This window comes from Ursus arctos, unplaced genomic scaffold (genome assembly GCF_023065955.2).
Source record: "Ursus arctos isolate Adak ecotype North America unplaced genomic scaffold, UrsArc2.0 scaffold_33, whole genome shotgun sequence".
In the NCBI taxonomy this organism is placed as follows: domain Eukaryota; kingdom Metazoa; phylum Chordata; class Mammalia; order Carnivora; family Ursidae; genus Ursus; species Ursus arctos.
In genome coordinates this window covers 10,148,830-10,172,130 of record NW_026623019.1, presented here as the reverse complement: position 1 = coordinate 10,172,130, position 23,301 = coordinate 10,148,830, and the positions used below count along the sequence as shown (strand labels likewise).

General features: G+C 46.6%; 1 protein-coding gene and 1 long non-coding RNA gene across 6 annotated transcripts in view; one reads left to right on the top strand and one right to left on the bottom strand.

The window, feature by feature from the left end:
• Positions 1–16,345, top strand: part of LOC113270197 (uncharacterized) — a 97,289-nt gene extending 80,944 nt beyond the window's left edge. The window contains exons 2-6 of the long non-coding RNA XR_007189824.2: positions 8,556–8,680; positions 9,232–9,385; positions 10,283–10,621; positions 12,687–13,030; positions 15,164–16,345. This is a non-coding gene — a long non-coding RNA (uncharacterized LOC113270197). The remainder of the gene's footprint in view (positions 1–8,555; positions 8,681–9,231; positions 9,386–10,282; positions 10,622–12,686; positions 13,031–15,163) is intronic.
• The window catches only part of PIP5K1B (phosphatidylinositol-4-phosphate 5-kinase type 1 beta), a 294,224-nt gene that overhangs the window by 19,043 nt on the left and 251,880 nt on the right, over positions 1–23,301 (bottom strand). For 4 of the 5 annotated variants that reach the window (XM_057305569.1, XM_048218352.2, XM_057305570.1 and 1 more), the window contains one exon: positions 5,471–5,588. The exons of the other annotated variant lie outside the window; for it this stretch is intronic. In XM_057305569.1, the coding sequence (XP_057161552.1) occupies positions 5,471–5,588 (118 nt within the window). The remainder of the gene's footprint in view (positions 1–5,470; positions 5,589–23,301) is intronic. 5 annotated transcript variants of the gene reach the window in all.

Genomic DNA, 23,301 nt, shown 5'->3' with positions numbered 1-23,301 from the left:
AATGCAGTTTCTCCTGCCAGAAAGTTCCAGTGGGTTTTCTAAGACCCCTGTGACCTAATTTAAAGTGTTTTTCTTCTTTTTCTCAGGCTTTTCTCATACATAATGCTATAAGCTGTTAATTCAATCATTTTCACTTCTCTGCCACCCTTCGTCCTGTGATCAAAGAGTATAATACGCCACCCTAAAGACACATTAAATAATCAAGCTGTCCACCAGCTGCACATCAGAGCATTAATCTCCAATGCGGCATGGCTAAGAAACGGCTTAACTGTTTCTTCTCCTTCGCCCACAGCTATTTTTGTACTTCAGACAGCCGTCTTGCAGAGACACCTATCTGGAGGAAAGTACCTATTAGTGAGAGCATGTTAATAGGGAAAGTGTAAAAAAAAAAAAAGGGTATAACCTTGAGACTAAAGCAAGTCATTGTTTAATGCAGTAATCTTTCACACTTCTGAGTTACAAAAAAAGCGATCCCATTATCCCCCACTTACTCACCGGCTCCCAGCTAGTCATCCCCACAACGTTGCTCGGCTACGTTTTGTTGGTGGTTCCTCTTCCCCTTAATACAAAATTGCATTCTCCATCAGGCAAAGAAACTGCCTTAGGAACTGGAGTCCCAGTGAAGGTGCCAGCCTTAGAAGATCTGGGACTGTTCACGAAGTGGAATCTAGCTCTCTCATGAACACGGCATGACTGCCCCTTTGCAATCAACAGAGCCTGCCCATCTCTGCTGAATTCTTTTAAATACCCTAATCTGTATCATCAGCTCAAAATTCAATGGAAAACGCATCTTTGGTCACAGGATAAAATCATCTTCAGAAACACTCACCCTCCCCAACCTTGACTTGAATATTGGCAAATGAATCAGCCTGGAACTCTCTAGACTGAAGGTGAATGGGCTTTTCTTTCTTTCTTTTTAAAAAGATTTTGTTTATTTATTTGAGAGAGAGGGAATGTGTACAGGCAGGAGGAGAGGCAGAGGGAGAAGCAGACTCCCCACTGAGCAGGGAGCCTGACTTGGGGCTCAATCCCAGGACCCTGGGATCATGACCTGAGCCGAAGGCAGACGCGTCCCCGACTGAGCCACCCAGGTGTCCCTGAATCGCCGTTTCAAAGCAGTTCAAGAGGCTAGCTAGGCACACAGAACCTGAACTCAGTGCTTTCTTCAGCAAGGGGGACGGAACAATTAGCTGCCTTTTAAGGTACAACTATGCTTTCAATTTCCTGTCAAATCACAGCAGAAAGCAGGACAGCCCAACTAATGGATACATGCATCATGTAGGTGGATCCTTAAAAGGAAATATCATATGTTATCTGTGTGCATATATTATTTGGGTTTAAATCCTGTATATTTTTGAAGGGATACAGGCAGTATTCTCTATTAGTACACAAATAATAGCAGTGGGGGATTAGGAGATTCCGTGTACTAGAGAAACACTATGTGTTAAAGGAGAAGAAAGGTTACAAGAGAAACCAGACTGTGTCTCACTACAATTCTGAACATAAAGGATGCTTTTGATGAAGAGGATTCTAATTAGGTCCGGAGGAAGGCGAGACAAAGGTTTTCCTTTCTCCTGCTTATCTTTTCCATTCACTCTTTCACAGTATAGAGGCAAATGGAAATAGCGAAGGGAGGGCAACGAGCTACGTCCTTTCAGAACTGGAAAAGCATGTAAAATAAAAAATAAAAATCTCCAGGGTGAAAACACACCCCGGAATTACAAATGCATGGTGCAGAATTTTCTAGATGTATTGCCAAAAAATTTAAGTTTAAATACCGTGAAGGTTTAGGAGAAAGGAGGATGGGATGACACAGCAAAATTTGGGAAAAGAACTGCAGCTCCACTGGTAAAACCTCCTTCCACGGCATTTAGAGGAAGCCACAGCAGGCCCGAGCTGGAAGGGGTCCTGGAGGTGACTGATCCATTTTACAGATGAGAAAATGGAGGCCCTGAATGGGTGATCGATTCAAGGTCAGTGATTAATGAGAGGCAGAGACAGCCATAGAACCCAGGAGCCTGCTTCTGTGGAATTAATTTATGTCCCCTGTGGTTCTGCAGCAGGGGGAGGGGCTCAGTGAATGCACTAGAACAAGTGGGTGGGAGACCACTGCTGGGAATCCATCAAGTCTCCATTAATGATACAAAGGTGGCATCTGTCTTTTCATTCCCCTGGCCTCTTGTGGGCAGACAGCGTTGCTACAAGGACGTGCCCTATCACAGCCAACTTACGTAGAAATAGATGCGAGAATCCGGCCTCTTGTATTAAGCCAAATGCTAGGGATTTTAAAGATAGAAAATAATGTCACTCTTCTCAATTTGTTTTTGTCTGGAAAATAGTTATTTTGATAGAAATTTACTTGACACTAATAGTTATTATTTTGAATGAGTTAACGATTACATAGTGAATTGAGTAAATATTAAATTTTCTCATTTTTAATTAAAAAATACTGATGGATGGAACCCACATCACAACAACTCTTTGGGATCCTCAAAACTTTTGAAGAGGTACTGGTATCAAAAGGCGTAAGAACTGTTGTGCTAGAACGCCGAAAACTAGAGCCTACACAGTTCTCAACGTAACTCGCCCGCCCCCCTTTCCTGTTGGGTCCAATCTCTCACTTAAGGAGGAACAAGATTCCAACAATGGGGCTGGGAGACCTGGATGCCTAACCAGTGCCAAAGCCGTAGGGACGGGTGCTTCACGGGGCTGGGTGGAGGGAGGAGAGCATAGGGAGCGGGATTTGAATTTCCACCCTGCCCTTAACCAGCTCGGAGAACTAGTCGTGTCCTTATCTGTATGAATGGAGACCAACTTAAGCCCTCCCTGCTTGGAGCCGCTTGGGGCAGGAAAACCCTGGGACAGTGGCTGGAGGCACGTGGTAGGCGCTCCGTGGCGCCTCGTTACGACTGTTCAAAGTCCTGGGCTCTCCAGCGGCACTGAACTGTTCCCCGTACAGCATTGTTGAATTTTCACGAACCTGCGTTTATTCACCCCAATTTGTCCCTGTATTCTCTTCCCTCTATCTTCTTTGCATGTTACCTTGTGTGATTTTGGGGCCCATCCTTTAACTTCTCAGAGTCTAATTTCTGTCTGGCAAAGTGTGATGGGGGCTTGGGGCAAGGCTTTGCTGGTTTGAGTTCCAGCTCTGTTCAGTTACTCGGTTACTGGTTGCAAAACCTGGGGCAAGCGGCTAATCGCCCTAGGCGTCCATTTCCTTTCTGTAAAATGGAGCTCCGTCTGTTCCATAGCCAGTTGCGGGGATTAAATGGCTTAAGACAAAGTATTTAGGACACTGCTCAGCTTGTACAAAACAGGGAAAAATGCTAAATAGCTTATTGTGAGTAGCTACAAAATCAGATTAGGTTCGATCAGCTTTTCTCCAAACTTGGTGAGAATTTCTATTGCCTTGTTACCTTCTCTGCTGCTCGCCTCCCCTTGCCTGCCTTGCTTGTGAACAGCAACAGCCCTGTGCCAGGAAGCCTGGGCAGAGGACCACCACCACTGCCTCCTTCAGTTCCAGACTCCCAAATTCCTTCATTTCTAACTAGCGCTCAAAGTGCTTTCAGTCCCCGACAGTGACTACTGGGGCTTTCCCCTGTGACTTCTGGAGGCAAGCACTAACCTCTTCTGCAAAGTTTGGCTTCTCAGTGTCCAAGAGAGGCACAGAAGCACAGTAAAATGAGATGCTAATAAAAGGACAGAAGCAGTTTTCTAATAAATGAAATGGATAATACCAAGGAGGAGGGATCGGAATGACTAATGACACAAGCTCTCCAGCAAAGGAGTAAGGGTAACACGTAGGGGAACTGGGATCTGCAAGGCCATTTAACTACCCTGTGACCCTCGGTTCCTCTGGGGAGGGTCACGTGCCCCTGGTTGGTGCAAATCTGTTTTTTTAAAGATACAAGGAGCTTGAACTCTTAGCTCGTGAAGATCAGATTTTACTTGGTTTTTCACACTTACCCTGGGACCAAAAAATTACTGTCATTTGTTTTCCTATTTAATTCCCTATCTTCTAGGTTGTGCAGAGGAACAGACACTCTGGTAAAGGTTTTAAAACGCACCATAACTTAATTTTAAAAAGTGGGGGCAGTGTAGGGAGGAGGGTTGCCCAGTGGAAAAAAAATTCTGTTGGTGCTACAACCAGGATATTCAGAGGTTTATTAAAAAAAAAAAAAAAAGTCCTTTCACAATGGTTGTTGTAGGGAGAGGCCTTCTATTTTATATAAGGGGTCAAGGAAAGCCTATCTGAGAAGATGTTTGGGCTGAGACTGAAGGAAGTGAGGGAGCAAGCTTGGGACAGCTAAGAAAGTGTGTTCAGGCAGTAACAGCAAATGCAAAGGTCCTGAGGCAGAGGCATGTTTGGTTATGGGAGGAATACCAAGGCCAGTGTGGTTGGAACAGTATGGGTAAAGAAGACAGAGGCAGGGAAAGGAGGGGAGAGAGGCAGTAGATCGGACCATTCAGGACCTTGAGGACTTTGGATCTTACTCTAGGAGAGGTGAGAAGATGCTGGAGGGCTCTGCAGTAATCAGCAGCATTGTTGGTGACCGATGTCCTGCAGAGTGTACTTGAGGGAACAGAGGGCTGGGCTGGGGCACAGGGCGTTGTGGTGGTGTGTGGTCAGGAGCCACGCACCAAGTGGGGTTGGTTCCCGACACAGAGCTTGCACACTCATGCTCGGCACAACTTAAAAGAGTGGAAGACTTGAAATCAGCACTTGGCCTGTTTCATGTGATTTGGTGCAGGTATGCAGGGGTGTGGAGAATGCGTGTGGGACGTACTTTACAGGGAAAACAACCCTTCTCCGCTTTCCTAGTTTAGTCCATCATACATCTTTCTAAGCCCTCATCTAATAATTCACTTAAGTCACTGCAGACAACTTGGCAGGCACTCAAGGGCGTTCACGGACGTGATCACTCGTGATCCCCCAAGCAGCCTGGTGAGCTCGGCGTCATTTCCCTCCTTTGGCAAACAAGGACACACAGAGAGGTACCTGTCCAGGTCACGCTGCTGGTTGGTGACAGCTGAGGGACAGAGCCAAGATCCTTCGGTGCTGATGGCAGGTTGTTCCCACAACCCAGTTCTGGGCCTCTTAGCTCCCAGCTTACCAAGGCAGTAAATCAGAATTCAAAAAGATTCGCACACAAGGGGGCTACAGTAGAGTCGAAGAAGACATTAACACGGAAGAGCCCCATTTCGCCTCCCTCACGATTAGGGGATCTGTTCTCTTCTTACATAGAGTGATTTAGCCTCTTAGCCTACATATGCTCTTCTGGAATGTTCTACATGAACTGTGTGAAAGCATGGCTTATGAAAAGACACACCAGGGGTGGAAGTGACGGAGGGCCACGGTTTCTTTTAAAACCCCAGCTGGCCTGGCCTCACCGAACCTGTTCTTGTGTAAGCTATGGCCTGGGTCCATCCGTAGACCAGAGGGGAAGGGGAAGAAACTAGAATTACTTACTAAATAGACATCAAGCACGGAGGCATTATCATCCTGCATTTCCAGAGCGTTTGGCTCAGAAGTCAGGTAGATGGTCCCCTCTTCCAAGGTGTATGTGGAACTGGAAGGTAACCCTTTACTGGAAAAACAAAGAAGAATCATGAGCATGTGGCCTCCAGACCAGGATCCATGGATGCCTCCAAGTTGTGGCTAAAGACGTGGAGTTTGGGAAAGCTTTTCGGGATAAAAGATGATTTTGAGAATTCAAAGGCAGTATGGTCCTACCTGGAGATACGCTCGCTTGAGTTGAAGGAACTTGGTGGTACTAGCAGTCTGCTAGCTCTCAGCATTCCTGCTAAGGAATTTGGTTGTACTTCTGTCTGCTTCCCTGCATGGGACACTTGTTATATTTCTGGAAAGGGATCTGTGGGTCCCCGGCTTTGTGAGGGTGGAGGGCTACCATCGAGAAGCCCGCCTGAAGCTTTGACTTGGGGTAGTTGTTCCTGCTGCTTAGGGTCCCCGCTTACAGTACTCATGCCGTGCTGGTTTATAAACATAACCTTGTGCCCGCTCAGTATTGATTTCTTTCTTTGCACTGTTCTCTTTGCCTTTTTGGCATGAAAGGTCCAATTATAACCGGGGTTGTCCAATTTAAATGTGCATCAGAATCCCCTGGAGGGTTGGTTAAAACCCACTTTCCCAGGCCCTACACCCCCAAATATGATGCAGTTGATCAGGCACAGAGCCCGTCGGTTTGCATTTGTAATACGCTCCAAGCCGATGCTCACATTGCTAGGCCAAGGCCTGCATGCACCGAGCCCTGGATCACGTGCTTGTGAGGACAGCCTAGATGTCCCTTTGGCAGGCAACAAATGCCACAGGAACGCAGGCAGATAGTCTTGGACCACAGAGGCCTTTACGAGGGGAAACCACCTTGTTTGGTCACGATGCGGGAACCGGTGGCCAATGTTGAAGCCATTGGTCTATTTTGATAGTACAGAAATTGTTAATTGATCTCGGAGCTCAGGAATGCACAGGTTCTTCCCCCACTGAAATAAAAGTTACATTTTTAACCTCTGGCAACGTTCCATGGGAAGGTTGTGCAGGAACATGACCTCGGCCAGCAGTGATGATAGAGTGGGTACCACGAGGGTGGAGAGAAGAGGCTGGCCGTCAGCCCGGTGCGGCCAAGCTGCTAGGGCCTGAGAACAGCCGCGTGGAAGACGGCTCCGTCTCTCCCCTCACCCATGACCAGGCCCTGCCCTGCAGGGCCCAGCTCAGAGCTCACCCCTTCTGAGAGCGCGAGTCTGGAGCCAGCCTCTGAGCCTCCCCACTGTCATCCTCGGCCCTTCCCTAGGCTGGGAGCCACACAACATCTTCCTTCGGTACACACGAACCCATTCATGGAAGCTATGTGAAATAGTTAGAAATCCTGACCTTTTCGACTTTTAAAAAAAGTGTCACAAGAATTGTATGAATCTTAATAAATCAGGTTCATTGGTGTTTTTCCTGATCATAAAAGATAATGAAAAATGGTAAAAATACTAGATGAGTAGGAAGAAGCAAGGGTGAGAGAAGTCTCCGGTGGGCCTCTCAGCTGGTGAGGTGGGAGAGCATGGCAACGAAGGGGTTAATGAAGGGGTACACTGCCTCCGTGGGTTTTCTGGTACATTCTGGCCTCAGGTAAAAAAAAAAAAAAAAAAAAAAGTCCTCTTGGTTTCCAGAAACCTAAGATGGGTTACACAGTGTGGGACACAGAATTTGTTCCGATGGACTTGAAAGAGCGGGGTGTGCGTGGCCTCTCTCGATCGAGCTGCTGACTTTGTACCGTAAACCTTCATAGATTTCTTGGTTTAGTAAACGAGCAGCTTTCAGGAGATGCGGCTCTGAGAGGCACTGCGCGGGAATGAGTACTGCTCAAGTTAGGTTTTGGATCAAAAGTAACGATGCAGTGATGGGCTTTTGCTTTCAGCTGCTACAATGTCCCCCACGAAACATGAATAAGTTACCTACCTAAACATCAAAGCTAGAAATAAGGTGGTCAGAAAATAGATTAAGTGTGGGATGACTCTTGATTTTTATTCCTGGTTTTTTTTTTTTTTTTTTGGATATTTTTATATAATTAAAAAAATCTCTAATGGCTTCTGGGTTATTTAATGAACATATAATTTATTTGATGAAGTTCAGAACTCAGTTTTCAAGATTAAGGGTATAACCAAGAGTATTCTGGAAGTGATTTTTCTTTTCACTTGAACTCTACGCCCAAAGTGGGGCTTGAACTTGTAACCCTAAGATAAAGAGTTGCATACTCTATCGGCAGCCAGGCATCTGGGGAAGTCATTTTTCTTTAGAAGTTTTTTAATAGTACTACATGGAGTGTAAAATACGGCTAAACTCATCTTCCTTTTTCTGCCGTCCTGTTGTGATCCAGAATCACTCCCCTAGAAGTAAATCCATTATGTACATATTTTTCAGTCTAATATTTATCTTCTATTTTTGGTAACTACGAGGAAGCTACTCGCATGGTTTAGAAAAAAATGAGGGTATTCTTTGGGATTTACCGATTATTTTGGCCAAAATACACTGTGATTACAGTACACAAATACCAGATTTCCTTAGTATTCTACGGTCAAATTTGATAAAAATCAAACTGGTATTGTTTTCATATGTATTAGAGTACTTTCCTATCTCAATAGCTCGTTCTGAGCATCATTTGGGGGATGAAAATGAGGTTTGTAGGGACTTATATCCAGGTTATATAAAGAACTCCTGTAACAATAAAAGGGCAAATCACGCAATTAAAAAACGAATAAAGGATGTGGACAGACACTTCCCTCAGAGAAGAAATACGAATGGCCAAGAAGCGTACGAAAAGATGCTAAACATCATTTGTCATGAGGGGAACGCAGATAAAAACTGCAGTGAGCTACCCCTTCGCCCCTCCTGAGCAGGCTATCCTAAAGACAGGCGAGAACAAGAGCTGGAGAGGGTGGGAAGAAACTGGAACCATCCGATGCCACTGAGGAGATGGGAGGAAGGTGCAGCGGCTCTGGGGAACAGTTTGCTGGGTCCTTAAAACCATACAACCCAGCAATTCTACTCCTAGATGCAGATCCAGGAAAAATGAAAACACGTGCCCACACCAAAACTCGTACACGAATGCTCCCAGTCACATTCTTCAGAATAGTCCCGAAGTGTTACGAACCCACACGTCCTCTAGTTGATGAATGCGTAAGTAATTCCTACAATGGAATATTATTTGGCAATAAGAAATAATGATGTACTGATATGTGCAACTGGATGGGTGAATCTTGAAAACGTTTATGCTTAATGAAAGCAGCTAGTCCTAAAGGACCACGTACTGTGTGATTTCACTTATGTGAAATGTCCAGAAGAGGCCGATCTAGGGAGACAGAAGGCAGATGAGTGGTTGCCGGGGGGTGGGGGTGAGAGGGTGAGGACTAGGGAATGACTGCTCTTGGGTGTGGAGTTTCTTTTTGGCCTATTGACGACGTTCTAAAATTAGCTTCTAGTAATGTACAACTTGGTGAATATACTCAAGCCACCAAACTGTACAGTTTGGGTAAATTTTAGAGTATGTGAAATATCTTAATGAAGTAATATGTTTCATGAGGCACCTAAGGGTTACAATTTTAAAACTGATCTCAGTGCATAGTACTAGAAATAATCAGAAATTTGATGGAATAGTTTAGGTCGCATAAATTCTAGAGCTGTTCTGAGTAGATTCCAGTCATTCAGAAAACATTTTTGTTTCCTAATAGAGAAAAAAGAAAATTCCAGTTGACCTGGCAACATGAAAGAATTGGGCTCTGAGATTCCACGCCGTGGGGTGAAGAGACCATGCGTGCAGGTCCGTGGAAGCCCGGGGAACTGTCTACACTGTCCCAGGACCAGCTGGTGTGGCACAGCGCACAGGTACGGGGACCTTCCTCCAGGGCACCCACCACTTTCTGGTCTCTTCCATTTACATCATCTCTGCCTGGCCCCCTCTTGGATTTGTTGCCCCAATGCGTCTACTTCACAGATGAGGGAACTGAGATGTAGGTAGGGAGGCAAAGGGACTTGCCCAAGGTCACACTGCCGTTGAGAGTTTAGGATCTGAACTTTGTCTTCCAATGAAGCCCTCTTTCAAGGGCCAGCTCTGTGGAAATTTTAGAAATTTGCCATCGCAGAAACTGAGGGCGCAAAGACATACGTGCCTAGGAACTCAATTCTGCGATCCAGCAAAAAGAAAGGCATGATAGAGCTGGAGGTGACTGCAGAGATCCTTGCTTGAGGAGAGTAAAGATGGCCAGAAAGGTTTGGGGAAAAGCAGGCAGAATATGCTTTACAAATAAATAAAATTTTCTTCCTTAAAAATTTAAAAAAAAGAATGACCCTATAATCCAGCAATCCCATTTCTGGGTATATACCCCCAAAGAAGAAAACACAGTCGGAGATATTGTTTACCCAGTGCTGTGGGCTAAACTGTGCGTCTGCCCCTCATTCATATCTTAAAGTCCTGATGCCCAGTGCTTCACAATGTGTCTGTATTTGGAAATAAGGTCTTCAAAGAGGTGACTAAGGTTAAATGAGATCATTGGGATAGGCTCTAATCCATGAGGACTGGTGCCCTTAATAGAAGAGATCACGTGGGGCGGGGGGGGGTGCGTCCGTGGCTCAGTCGCTTGAGTGTCTGACTCTTGGTTTCAGCTCAGGTCCTGACCTCAGGGTGCTGAGATTGAGCCCTGCATCGGGCTCTGAGCTCAGCGTGGGGTCTGCTTGTCCCTCTCTCTCTGCTGCTCTCTCTCTCTCACAAATATCTTAAAAAAGGGTTTAGGACAGAAACATGAACACAGGCCGTGTGCAGACAGGGGAAACGACAGCCAGCAACCAGCCAAGGAGAGAGGCCCCAGAAGAAACCAACCCTGCTGCCACCTTGATCTTAGACTTGGAGCCCGCAGAACTGTGAGACAATGAATTTTTGTGGTTCAAGCCGCTTCGTCTGTGAAGCTTTATGAGGGCAGCCCTGGCAAATGAATACACCCGTGTCCGCAGCACCCAGTAGTTGGCAGCAACCCGAATGTCCGCTGATGGAGGAACAAAATTGACACACACGGTGCAGCGTCATTCAGCCTTGAAAAGGAAGCGAATTCTGACCTATGTTAATGGGTGAGTCTGTAGGACACATTTCTCAAGACAAATGCGGTGTAATTCCATTTCCATGAGGGACCTAGCCTAGTCAAATTCACAGAGGTAGAAAGGGAATGAAGGGTGGTGGGCAGGGGGAGTAGATTCATGGGGACAGAGTTTCAGTTCTGCAGGATGAAGAGAGTTCTGGAGATGGGCTGCCTCATCCTGGGAGTGTATGTAACACTATCGAACTGTACACTTAAAAATGGTTAAGAGGGGAAGGGTTATGTGATGTGAAATTTAAAGATTTTGAGCGAGAGAGCACGAGCAGTGGGGAGGGGCAGAGGCAGAGGGAGAAGCAGACTCTTCACTGAACAGGGAGCCCGATGCCAGGATCCTGAGCCGAAGGCAGATGCTTAACTGACTGAGCCACCCAGGTGCCTCTGTTGAGTTTTACCACAATAAAAAGAATAATATTTAACAAGAACAATAGTTACTTAAGCTTCTAACATTTTAATTAAAAAAATGACTCCTGAAAGAACCCTGTAAAAACAATATATATAGCTCTGTACCAATCATTAGGCACGTATACAGTTAAGTCCCATTAAGTGCATTCTGGATAATCTGACATTAATACATCCTGGCATTCGCTCAGCCTCCTTTATGTACTGAGTACAGAGGATGACTTATCTAGTGAGTGAGACCAGAGACCAGAACCGGCAGGTCACTTCCCTCCAAGAGAATGCATTTGAGGAAAACAGGTTCCTGAGCTGAGAGAACCTCACAGGCAGAGCATGAACTCTGGAATTGGATGATTTAGCCTTGAATTCTGGCTCTTCGGAGCTGTGGGTGATACTGGATGACTTTCTTCACCCCCCTGAGCTCCAGGTTCCCACAGAGAAAATGAGAATAATATCAAACATGCAGGACAGTTGGAGAGATGAGGGTCATGAATGTACAACACAAACCCCCGTGTGTGCGTCCTGTGGTCTAGATGTTAGGATGGAGCAGAGATCGAACTCAGTATCTCTGCCTGGCGGAACTGACATAGGACAGAGGCAGACAGACAAGGAGACAAATACTTAAAGCACAGACGAGATGCAGGAGAGTGAGTGTACAGATCCTCTGTGAACAGCCAACTCTCCTTGCTCAGCCAGTGCAGTCTGAGGGATCTCAGGCATGAGTCAGACACTAGGGGACACAGGTATATCCCCTCCACTCCAGGGCGCACCAGCCTGCTCTCCGAAGAACCCCCCACTGCAGGGCACCCCCGCTCCCTGACTGCTCTAAGGATCACATGCTAACTGCACACTCATTCCGTGGCTTCTCTAACCTCTTTTAAAGACTGGGGGTGGGTGGTCAGCCACCAGTTGCACAACTGGTTTTCAGCCACTTGCTTTGCAAGTCCTGCAGGTTTGTTTTGGGCCTCAGCTGAAACCGATAATAAAAATAATTCATTTTCACATTATGTTTTTAGCAAAGAGATTAGTAAAGGTTATACATATCACTGAAGATACAGATGTATCTTTCCTTTTTTTCTTTTTTTTAAATTTTATTTGTCTCAGAGAGGGAGGAGCAGGCTCCGCACTAAGCAGGGAGCCCGATGGGGGACCCGAGCCCAGGACCCTGGGATCATGACTTGAGCCAAAGGTAGCCGCTTAACTGAGCCACCCAGGCGCCCCAAAGCTGTATCTTTCCTAATCAAGACATGCCTCACGTAGAATATCAAGTATTTGTGATTAAGATCCTATTATATACTTGAATGTGTATGGGAATGTCCATTGCTACTTAAAAAAAATTAACGGAATGTACAAGAATACGGAGAAAATGCAAGAATAAATCATCCACCCCAACTAAAATGCGCCTATAGCCTGAAGCAAATTCCTCCTTCCCTGAAGATGCCTCAAGCAGTAAAGTTAAGATCGGTTCTAAGAAGGATTTTCACTTAAATGTCAGAGCCACTGATCAATTTCAGGTTTGTTTCTCTTCCGGTCTGACATGGGGGGATACGCGTTATTCTTGCTCCTTAGTCCTCTTGACTGTACTGTTGGTTTCTTGGGCACAGGCCTATCCGGAATCAATCTCTACTCTGATTGGTTTCCAGATTCCTTCTTTGGGGTCACTATAAGTGAGAGCACCTCTCTTGGGAGCAGTGGCCTCGAATCCCCACCGCTGTGTCAGAGGGCCTGCCACTCCTCAGCCTCGCAGCCTGGGAAGATCCATTTCGAGAAGCAATGTTACGTGACTAGGTTTAAGAGTCTGGCTGCCTGCCTGGGTTCTGCACCATCCACTTTTGCCACGAGTCCTTCAATTCAGACTGAGGGCTAATTGAGCCTAATTTGCAACAAGGCTTTCGGGATGTTCTTCCCTTGTAAAATCAGAGGAGAGGTCCATCCTTTGCAGCTGCTCCGGGCTCTGCTCTCTGCACCCTTGGCAAGCCCGTCACAGGTAAGAGCTGTGCGGGAGGGGGCATCTCAGCTCCTCAGAATGCTCCCCCGGAGAGCAGACGGGAATGGTTCTCTGATGTCACCCGGGCCTCTCTGTCGCTCGGTTTTGGTACCAGCACCATCCGTTTGGCTTCACTGGCGAGCATCGGCCTGGTTGGGCTGCTGGTAGCAGTCATCGATGACTTTATAGCCGGGAACACTCTGAGTTCTGCTCGCAGCCCTGATGAGTGTCTTATAGCTCATTCTCATGGGGGGGGGGGGGGCATGTGCTCAGGGGACAGCCAGTACGCTCCACAGGTTTTTGTCTTTAAAAGTTAGTTATCTTCTCACTGCCTTGAGGTTCTTTTATCAAAGTAATCTATCCCATGATAAAATGACTTACGATGAAAAGCAACGACCTCCTGTCCTGCCGCCTGACCCCGCCCCGGGGACAGCGTCTTTAGGGATCGCTCTTTTTTTAGCCGTTCTGGTGGTTCCTTTCATATCTTCAGATGAATCAGGGAATAAAAAGTGTTCTCAACCTAAAGCATCACGTAGTGATTCCATCAGGAGGACATGACCCTCCCCTACACTGTACTTCCTCCCAGCATTTGCTATTTATATTTTACTTAGTTTGTAACTGAATAATAATACGCTTGACCTTTTTTATTCCATACACCGGATATTTTGAATTTCCTGTATCATTTCATCTTTGTCCCTGCTTTCCTCTCTCACTTGGTATTAGATCCACTTAAAAAAACCTTCTTTTATCTCTACTTTGTCACAGCCCTTAATATTTATATTCTGTCTTGCAGCTATAACCACCTTTTTTCCTGCCTTGTCCATGAATTGATTCTAAAATGAGAAAACGGATATGGAAAATTTATATTCTAATGACTACGTAAATACTGTGAATGCCTGGCCACCAGGGAGTGAGTGTTCTATTCCCCTCTCTAGATGCAAAGCCATGCTTCTGGGCCATGCAAAGAAAAATGTGCCCAACAAGACTAACTGGAATCCCGCCCCCCCCCCCCCATGTTAGGCTGTTCCATGTTGGGGGGGGTTGCTCTTTAGAAAGGGACTGCCATGGGGATTCAACGCAGATAGTGTGCAGACTGAGGCTGGAGGCTTAGATACAGCCCTGCCCTCCGATTATGAGTTACAAGTCTGGGCAAGTCCTGACTCCGAGCTCCTGCCCCGTCATGTGGAAATAGGAATGACAGGCCCTGCCCTGCCCATGTCATCGGGCCAGCAAGAGACCGAAGTCAGATAATGCAGATGAGAGTGAATGCCGACAGAGTCTCGCTCTTCTGCACAAACGAAAAGGGGCAGCACCAGGACTGTTACCTTTGGGGCTCTATGTCGCCGTGGGGGTGGGGCTTGGATGACATCTGCTTGCATAGGTTCATCCTCACATTTTGCAAAGAATTTCTTTTCTGCTAGTCTAAGTTTAGCTACCAGAACATTGACAAGAAGAGTGGACAGGAAAACTCTACCCATAGAGAAAACCCATAAGTGCAGCCTCGAGTCTCTTTTAAAGGCTGCAAATCCTCGTTCAGCCCTAGAGATACCGGCTGCCTGGGGGTGGGCTCATTCCAGCCTGGCTCAGACAGACACCTGTCATGTGAGGGTCAAGACAACAGCCCGAGCCTCTCTCAGGAAAGCTCACTCGGGCTGCAGTGGCGCAGTGGTGGGGGGCTGAGGCAGCTGCAGAGTGTGGAATTCTGAAGCCCAGGCCCTGGGGTTCCTACTCGGAGCCCCAATAGTGTCTGCACGCAGCAAAGCTCACGCCGGGGCCAGGACAGAGCGGCTCTCTCACGGTGAGCTCTTTGAGCGGACAGGCAAGTGTGCAAGACGCCCCAGGGAAGTGGGAAGGTCACTGCCTCCGGACTGCTGCTTCACCACCCAACTGGCCTGCCGCACAGCAGGCTTGCAGAGGGATCTGCTGCTTCTGCTCTGTCTTGTCTCCTTTACAGCCAGGACCATGGCCGCTGCACTATGCTTTACAGTGCTCTCCCCCTCCTGCTATTTTTAGATGAGGCAGCTGCCTGTTCCTCCCGGAGGCCGGCAGAGTGGCAGCCCCTCTCCCGGGAATCTACGGCTGGCTGCCCATAGGTCTCATGCTGGGGTCTACCTTGCTCCTCTCCCTACACAGGCAAACGCCTGAGGCACGAAGCCCACGGCAACACGGCACGCACAGTAGCAATGGGACCTGCTGGTGAAGCCCGAGGCGAGCTCTGCGCTGCCGGGTGCAGGTGTGGCTGGAACAGGAAGCCGCGGGGGCTCAGAGAGCTGGGCCAGCTGAGCTCCCACCAGCGGCGGCCTGTGTGTTGTGTGTGTGGGGGGGTGTGGCTGGAGGAAGAAACCTCTTCGGCAAAGGCACCCTCCAACTGCAGGGACCTTTCCCACCACACTTCTCTAGGAGATTTATTTTTCTTTCTGATGCCTTCCCACCCACGCACTTCCGGCTGGCAGCTGTCACTGACCGTGATGTTTATGCCGCGATGACTGTGCCGCACTCATTACTTCATTTAATCAGTAACGATAACTCTGTGAGCTTAGGGCTCTTCCTGTTTACTTGTAACGTGAGCATTAAGGCGAACCTGTCGAACCCCAGGTACCATGTGGGGCACCTGCATTCAGCCCAGGCGGACGGTGGGAGCCATGCCCGCCCCACGCTGCCTCGGTGGAGCAGGAGCTCTCTGCTGTATTTCTAGGATTCTCGCCACAACAATGGCTCACTTACAAAGAACAAGAGATCTACAGATCCATTTCTAAATGGCCAATCTATTACCACCAGCCAGTCTTGACTGGCGAACAGCCACAGGAACGCGGATACCCCAGGCACAGAAATTATTTTGAGACGGACCACAGACAACAAGGGAAAGCCAAAACTGTTCAGCTTCCGGACGCAAACGAAGGACAGTGTCTCCGTGACCTCAGGGGTCATGAGGGGCAGAAAGCAGAAGGGAACCTCCTGGCGTGATGGGAATGTTCTTTATCCTGATCTGGGTGACAGTCACTTGTGTGTACGCATCTGTCAAAATTCGTGGAACGACACACTTGAGACTTGTGCGTGTTACCATGTATAAATTCCAATAATGAGCGATCAGCATTGAAAACGGTATCTGCTTTTTACTCACTGAGCTATAAATCGTTCCTCCGAATGTGTACGGAGTGCTGAGCCGGCTCTGAGAGCCAAACCCTGGGTTGGTAAGTCACGTACGCATTGCTGGGTCATTGACTTAAAGTCTTTGAAAAAAGTGGGAGAAATTAAAGGCAAAAAAGAGGCAAATAAGTACATGTATCAGTACTATAAAATAAAAAGCTAAACGTTGACAAGGTAACTTCTCTTGGACTTTACAACACTGAATCACTTAGGCTCTCTTGGAAAACATGATTTCTGTCCGTATCAGGCAGACCTTAGTATCAGAATTCATTCTCTTCCCAGAGCGCTTATCCATGGAGCTGAGACGTGCTTAAGTAGGTCCCAGAGGTAAGGCTTAGGGGGACAAGACCAATTCTAATACGAGCAGCCCACAAAACATCCCTGGCTAAGTGGCGCATGCTGAAAGCTGAGGCGATTATACTCTCCAGCTACGCGTGGCCCCGCAAAGGCAATGGGAATTTGGGGTCTTTTAAATCCCAGGGGACCCATGGCCTCCATGGCTGGGAGAAGCAGTACGGTATGTGGAAGAATGAGCTAGAATAAAAGGCAGGGTAGCTGAGTTCTGGTACCAACTAGGCACCAAGGAGCTATGTGTGCTGTGGGGGCACACGGGGGCCAAGGAGCTGGGTGAGCCATCTGACCTCCCTGGGCTCCAGCTTCCTCCCCGTAAACATCAGGGCTTTGAATCTGATGAGGCCCTCCCAGCTTCCGGAAGCTCGGGTTCTTAGCCCAGTTGGCCCTCTCTCAACTTCCCCAGAAAACCGAAGTCTGAGAACAGAGTAGCATATTAGAAATGCTGAAAAGGAAATGCCATTTGCTATATAAGCTGACGGGACCAATAAGGGTTTAAAAGAAAACGACCAGGAGCTAATTCATTCCCAACCCCAGCACGAGACACCGCACCTCAGTGACGGAACTCCTACCGACGGTGGTCGGCGGCCAGATACTCTGAAAACTCTTTACACTTACTTGCTACGAGGACTGGAAAAAAGAATTCCAGAGAAGCAAAGCTTTATTCAGAGATGGTGTTATAGGCTGAATCGTGTCCCCTAAAACTCGAAGTCCCAGCCCTAAGTACCTCAGAATGTGACCTTATTTGGGAAGAGGTCATTGCAGATGTAATCAGGCTGAGTTCGGACTAGAGTAGGGTGGGTTCTAACCCAGTGTGACCCATGTCCAGGTGGCACACGGGGAGACCACCACGTGGGGGTGACAGCAGAGCCTGGGGTGATGCTTCTATAAGCCAAGGAATGCCAAAGACCGCAAGCCGCCAGGCGACAAGACAGGACAGATTCTCCCTCACAGGCCTGGGAAGGAAGCAAGACTACCAACATGGCGGGCTTCCGGCCTCCAGAAGCCTGAGACGATACATTTCTGTGTCAGCCACCGAGCGTGAGGTACTTTGTTACAGCAATCCTAGCAAACCCACACAGGGGCCATCAATGCTAACAGGAAACCCTTGCCTTGGAAACAGGCTGGCTCACGAGCGCTCGCCCTCCCTTCCCTCACCCCTAACACCAGTAACCTGAACCTTCAGGAAATAAATATTCTGGGGACCGGAGAAAAGTACCATTCCTATTCTTTGTTGAACATTACATTTTCTAACTTTAAAAAGTAAGGCCCTTCTTCAGTACAAGCCACCATTCATTGAGGCTTTATCATTTACCAGAAATCATTAGATAATATGTGCGCCTTAGCTTTCAGACCTGACTTGGGTCCTCCTCGCACCAATGCGCTAAAAATGCAGAGGGCTGAAATGACCACACTCAGCATCATTTAGTCAACATCCAAAGTACTATCAAGTCTTTGGAAGCTGCTGGAAAAAATAACATGAGAACAGATTACGAGGCAGCTTTGCTTTCCACAGATGTAATTATAACTGTTCAGGGGCTTCGGAAAACCATAAGCAGAATTGATTTTCAGTGTGGCTGGTGGCTTCAGAGAGGTTCAGAATGACAAGGAGTTTCTTATATGTGGTGAGGCCAGTGCCAAACTAATTATAAGCTCTGATTTGAATCACTGGAAAATGTCACTGAAACTACCTGTCTCTGCCGGCCAGGTCAGCACCCTGTCCTGAGTCATTAAATACATAAGCAGTGTAGGGGGAGTGAAAGCGCGAAGACTTGGAGGTGCCTGGCTGGGATGACCTGGGAGGCGTACAGCATTGGCAGCTCGGAGAACAACCGGGACTTATTTTGGTTTTCTAATCACGGCTCACCTTTAATCTCAGGCAGTGACCCTTTTGTCCCAAGACCCCTCCTATAATTTAAGGAACAAACTAGGTGCTTTAAAAACAAGGCCAGTTTACCCACTTGCTGCAATAGTGATTCTCGAACTTTCCTATTATGCATTAGGATCCCCGGCAGGTCCAGGCAGTGACATTTTAAACAACTTATTTCTGAAGCAGGGGCTCTAGCTATAGCCAAGAAATACTGCCTAACAGACACCGAAAGAAAAATACTGCATGATCTCACTTCTGTGTGGAGTCTCGAAAAGTCAGATACGTAGAAACAGAGTAGAATGGTGGTTACCAGGGGCGCGGAGATGGGGAAATGGGACATGTTGGTCAAAGAACGCAAAGCTGCAATTATGTGGGGAGAATAAGTCTAGAGACGTAAGGTACTGCATGATGACCTCCGTTGATACTACCCTATTATATACTGGGCCACAGCCCGAGAGTGGATTTGAGGTGTGCTCACTACACACACACACACACACACACACACAGTGGTACAACCTTCTAGTTATAAGATAAACAAGTTCGGGGATGTAATGTTTGGTGACTCGAGCTAACAATACCGCATTATATATCTGAAAGTTACTAAGAGAGTAAACCTTAAAAAAAACACAACACCCCCTCCCCAAAACCAAACCAACCCATAAAAAAAAAAAAAAACACAAAACACAGTCCCTCCCTTCAAGAGTCTATATCTAGTGAAGGTAACACACAAGCTAACATGTAGTAACGAGAGCCAAGCTCCTGGTCTCACACAAACAAAATAACAACGTGAGGATCGGTACGCTAGCTTGCTCACAGTAATCACCTCACTATGTATGTATCTGTATCTATCTCAAATCCGATTCTATATCTTAAAGACAATTTTTATTAAATATATATTATAGAAACCAAAGAGTTCTAGGGGAGGACAAACTGGAATCACACATGCAAAGTAAGAACAGGAAGTAGGATAATAAATTCCCAATCTATTTAGCATGATGAAAATTGGTGAGTTGCATGGGTACTATTTCCTATGTAACGTTTTTGAAAATAGTACTTTGCAGAAATCTGTCCTAGGCATTCAAAATTAATGTATTAGGCTATGGTCAAGAAGTACTAAATTCTGTAGTTTCTGGAGTATAGATCCTTTACCTCTTTGGTTAGATTTATTCGTAGGTACCCTATGACACAGCAATTGCACTACTGGGTCTTTACCCCAAAGATACAGACGTAAGAAGGAGCACATGCACCCCAACGTTCATAGCAGCAATGTCCACGATAGCCAAACTGTGGAAGGAGCCGAGATGCCCTTCGACAGACGAATGGATAAAGAAGATGTGGTCCATATATACAATGGACTATTACTCAGCCATCAGAAAGGATGAATACCCACCATTTGCATCCACATGGATGGAACTGGAGGGGATTATGCTAAGTGAAATAAGTCAGGCAGAGAAAGACAATCATATAGTTTCAGTCATATGTGGAACATAAGGAATAGCATGGAGGACCACAGGGGAAGGAAGGGAAAACTGAAGGGGAGGGGAAATCAGAGGGGGAGATGAACCATGAGAGATTAAGGACTCTGGGAAACACTCTGAGTGTTTCAGAGGGGAGGGGGGTGGGGGATTGAGATAGGCCGGTATTAAGGAAGGCACAAACTGCATGGTGCACTGGGTGTTATATGCACGTAATGAATCATGGAACATTACATCAAAAACTAATGATGTACTGTGGGGACTAACATAACATAATTTAAAAAAAAGTACTAAAATCTAAAAACAAAATGAGAAAGAAAGAAATACTGACTTAGAAGGATGATGAGGATTGATGTGCAGCCTGGAAACGGTGTGGGGTGCTTCTGTGAATGGTCAAGGACCAGAACGATCAGCTCGGGGAGTGTGGCCACGAGTACGGCGAGGCTGCTGGTCCCCGCTCAAGTCCCTGTCTGTGCTCTGCAGCTGGTGCCGAGAGTGCCCCGAGGGGCTGGCGGGGCGGCTCTGTAGGCTGGACCTGGCTGGTGTTGGGAGCCCCGAATACTGGGGTCAGATCCACAGCCATGTGCCACGCATCACACAAAATAGTCCACCTTCCAGAAAACGCACGCATAAGCCAACTAAGAAGTGATTCGGCACTTGATAAAACCACAAAACATCCCAGCCGTTACTGTACACCGTTCATACACCTGCCTTTTCGTTACACGTTAATGGGCCTCACAGTCTGTAAATACAAATATTCACGTTTACAAGCTGCCACAGAAATGACAGCCTTCCCCACTTAGCCCACCTACTCCCGAGAAGGCTCAATTACCCATTTTTGGAGTCTGATGTAAACTCAACTTATTTTGGACAATGCCCATCTTTTGTACGGATGTCTAAATCCTATTTACATGGAACTTCTCAACGGCGATTCATAAAAATGCCCTCAACGTATTTGTCACTTCGAGGCCTTCCCAGCATTTCCTTCGATGAAGTCGTTCCATCCCCTCTGAGTTGATTACGAGGAGGAACTTGAAAGCTTCGGTTCCTTCCTCAGGAGTTCCCCTGCTAACTAACTGCCGTTACTTGGCTGGACAGGAGCAGGTCTTTACCTACGCAACAGTGGTAAACATCACTTCCCTTATTTACCGTAAGGTTCACGTGAATAATTCATAGGCAAGTGTCCGCATGCTCCCTGCTCTTGGAAGGTACCTATTAAATGTCCACTTTTCCACTAAAGCTGGAGGTGCCTAAATTCACCTCCTCACAGTCTCCCTGTCTCTGGCAATATGACAGCATCGGTGAGGATTCAAAAAGGTGACCCTTACCAAGTCAGTCACTTGTATTTAATATGTTTTAGTGGTTATTCATATTATCACTGTAGACGGTACTGAAGAAACAGACATTTTATGGACTTCAGAGGCATAAAAGGAGCAGCACACTGAGAAATGTGTAACCACCAGCATTCTGGGAAAAACATATGCATAGAGATATGCATGCATATCTCTATGTATATATACTGTACATTTCACTGATAAAGGATGTGTAGCAATTTACAAATTACAATATGCAATCGTTTTTACTGTAACGTCCATAGAACTGTCACAGAATGCTTTTGTTGATTTTTGTTGAACTCAGACATCCATACCCAAACTAGGATGCAAACGATGATGTGTGGCCCCATTAGGGTAGTTCGTATTTTGCTTTACACTAATAAGACGAAAATGAAATAAAGACATGTCAGAATTTCACTCATTAGTCAGTAATATGGGCTGCATCCGTCCTGAATGGGAAAACAGTTCTCAAATACCGGTGGGCTAGTTCCTCAATTTTTCATGCTATCGACAATGCAATGGCTAGGGCTACCACACGCTTTTAAGTCCAAAAAAACAGACCATCAAAAACACTGTAAATCTAGCCCTTACAGGGCTCGACACCTGCTGTGGGCTGAGGGCTCCTACCTCAGTCTACCAACGTGATGTCACTGAATGAGAAGCCGGAAAGGAACACAAAGGAGCACACCGCCGTGTAGGATTTCCACAATACGGACACCATGTATCCAAGTACCCTCGAGAGCAAATGACAGGAAGTAAAGTCACTAAGGAGGGACGACTGTTGGGGACCACCCTTAAAAAACTGTCACTCATGCAACTGTAAGCTTCTGTCATTTAATTTCCAGTAATGGCTGTGTTGAACAACTGGCTCCCAAAATTTGACCGCTGACTTTCACGAGTCGGAAGGAGCGGGCTGCAGCCCACCACCTCACAAAGCCAATAGGAAAACAGCAGGAGCAACGTTTTGTCCGATCTACTCAAGTTGCCACTTTCATTGGAATCACTCTTGTTCCCGGCAAAATGTCAGTGAACCGCAGAGCCGGCGGCACTCCGGAGTAATTGCGAGAGGCACTCCAATTCAGATGTCCACGTGTAATTCCTTAAATCCACGCACGCTAAAAACACAATTACACGGGTATTTCGACTTTGAAGATTTAAGAGCCCATTGTTTTCAGCTCCAAAAACTGAACGCTGAGAAGGAGTGTTTCATGAATGGAAGATGATATATATTAAGGAAATAAAATCCACAATGTTTGGACGCATAAAAGTTCGTGTGTCTTGGTACTAACGACCCACTTTGTCTGACCAAAGCTTTTCCTCCTGTTGTGGGAAAGATGATCTCAGACAATCCACCCTGTGCAATACTGCTTATGTAGGACAATTTCCTACTAATTGCCAGGGAAAGCCAAACACCCGCCGAAATCATTAAAGCTGAGGCCAGTCCTGTTACAAACACACAATGAATAAGCATCTAAAAGACTTGGCCCAGTGCCTGGTCTTGACAACCTATAATTAACCCTGCTATAATTCTAGATGGCACCGCGTTTCAATGAAAAACAACTTAAGGAAGAACAAATGACCCTTTAAACAATTTTAAATTTCACCAGTCAATGATTTCAGAAAGTCAACATCACCTCTTACAATATCTACGAAAAGGTCAACGGAAAGGTCACTGGATCCAGAGTTGAGGGACTCGGATTCTCATCTTGATTCTGCTGTTACCTGGCTATATTTCAGTGATACTGAGTAAATAATGTCACCTCTATGCACCTTAGTTTCCCAATTTATAAAGGAAAGGTGTTGGGCTAAATAATGGCCAGTTTTAAATTAATTTATTAATTTTTTTAGAGACAGAGAGAGCATGCAGGTGGAAGGCAGGGGGAGAGGGAGAGGGAGGAAAAGAATCCCAAGCAGGCTTCATGCTCAGTGCGGAGCCCGACACGGGGCCCAATCTCACAACTCTGAGATCACGATCTGAGCCGAAATCAAGAGCTGGACGCTTAACCGACTAAGCCGCCCAGGTGCCACAATGGACATTTTTTTTTTTTTTTTTTTTTTAATGAGGATATCAAGCTCCATCATTAAGAGAACTTT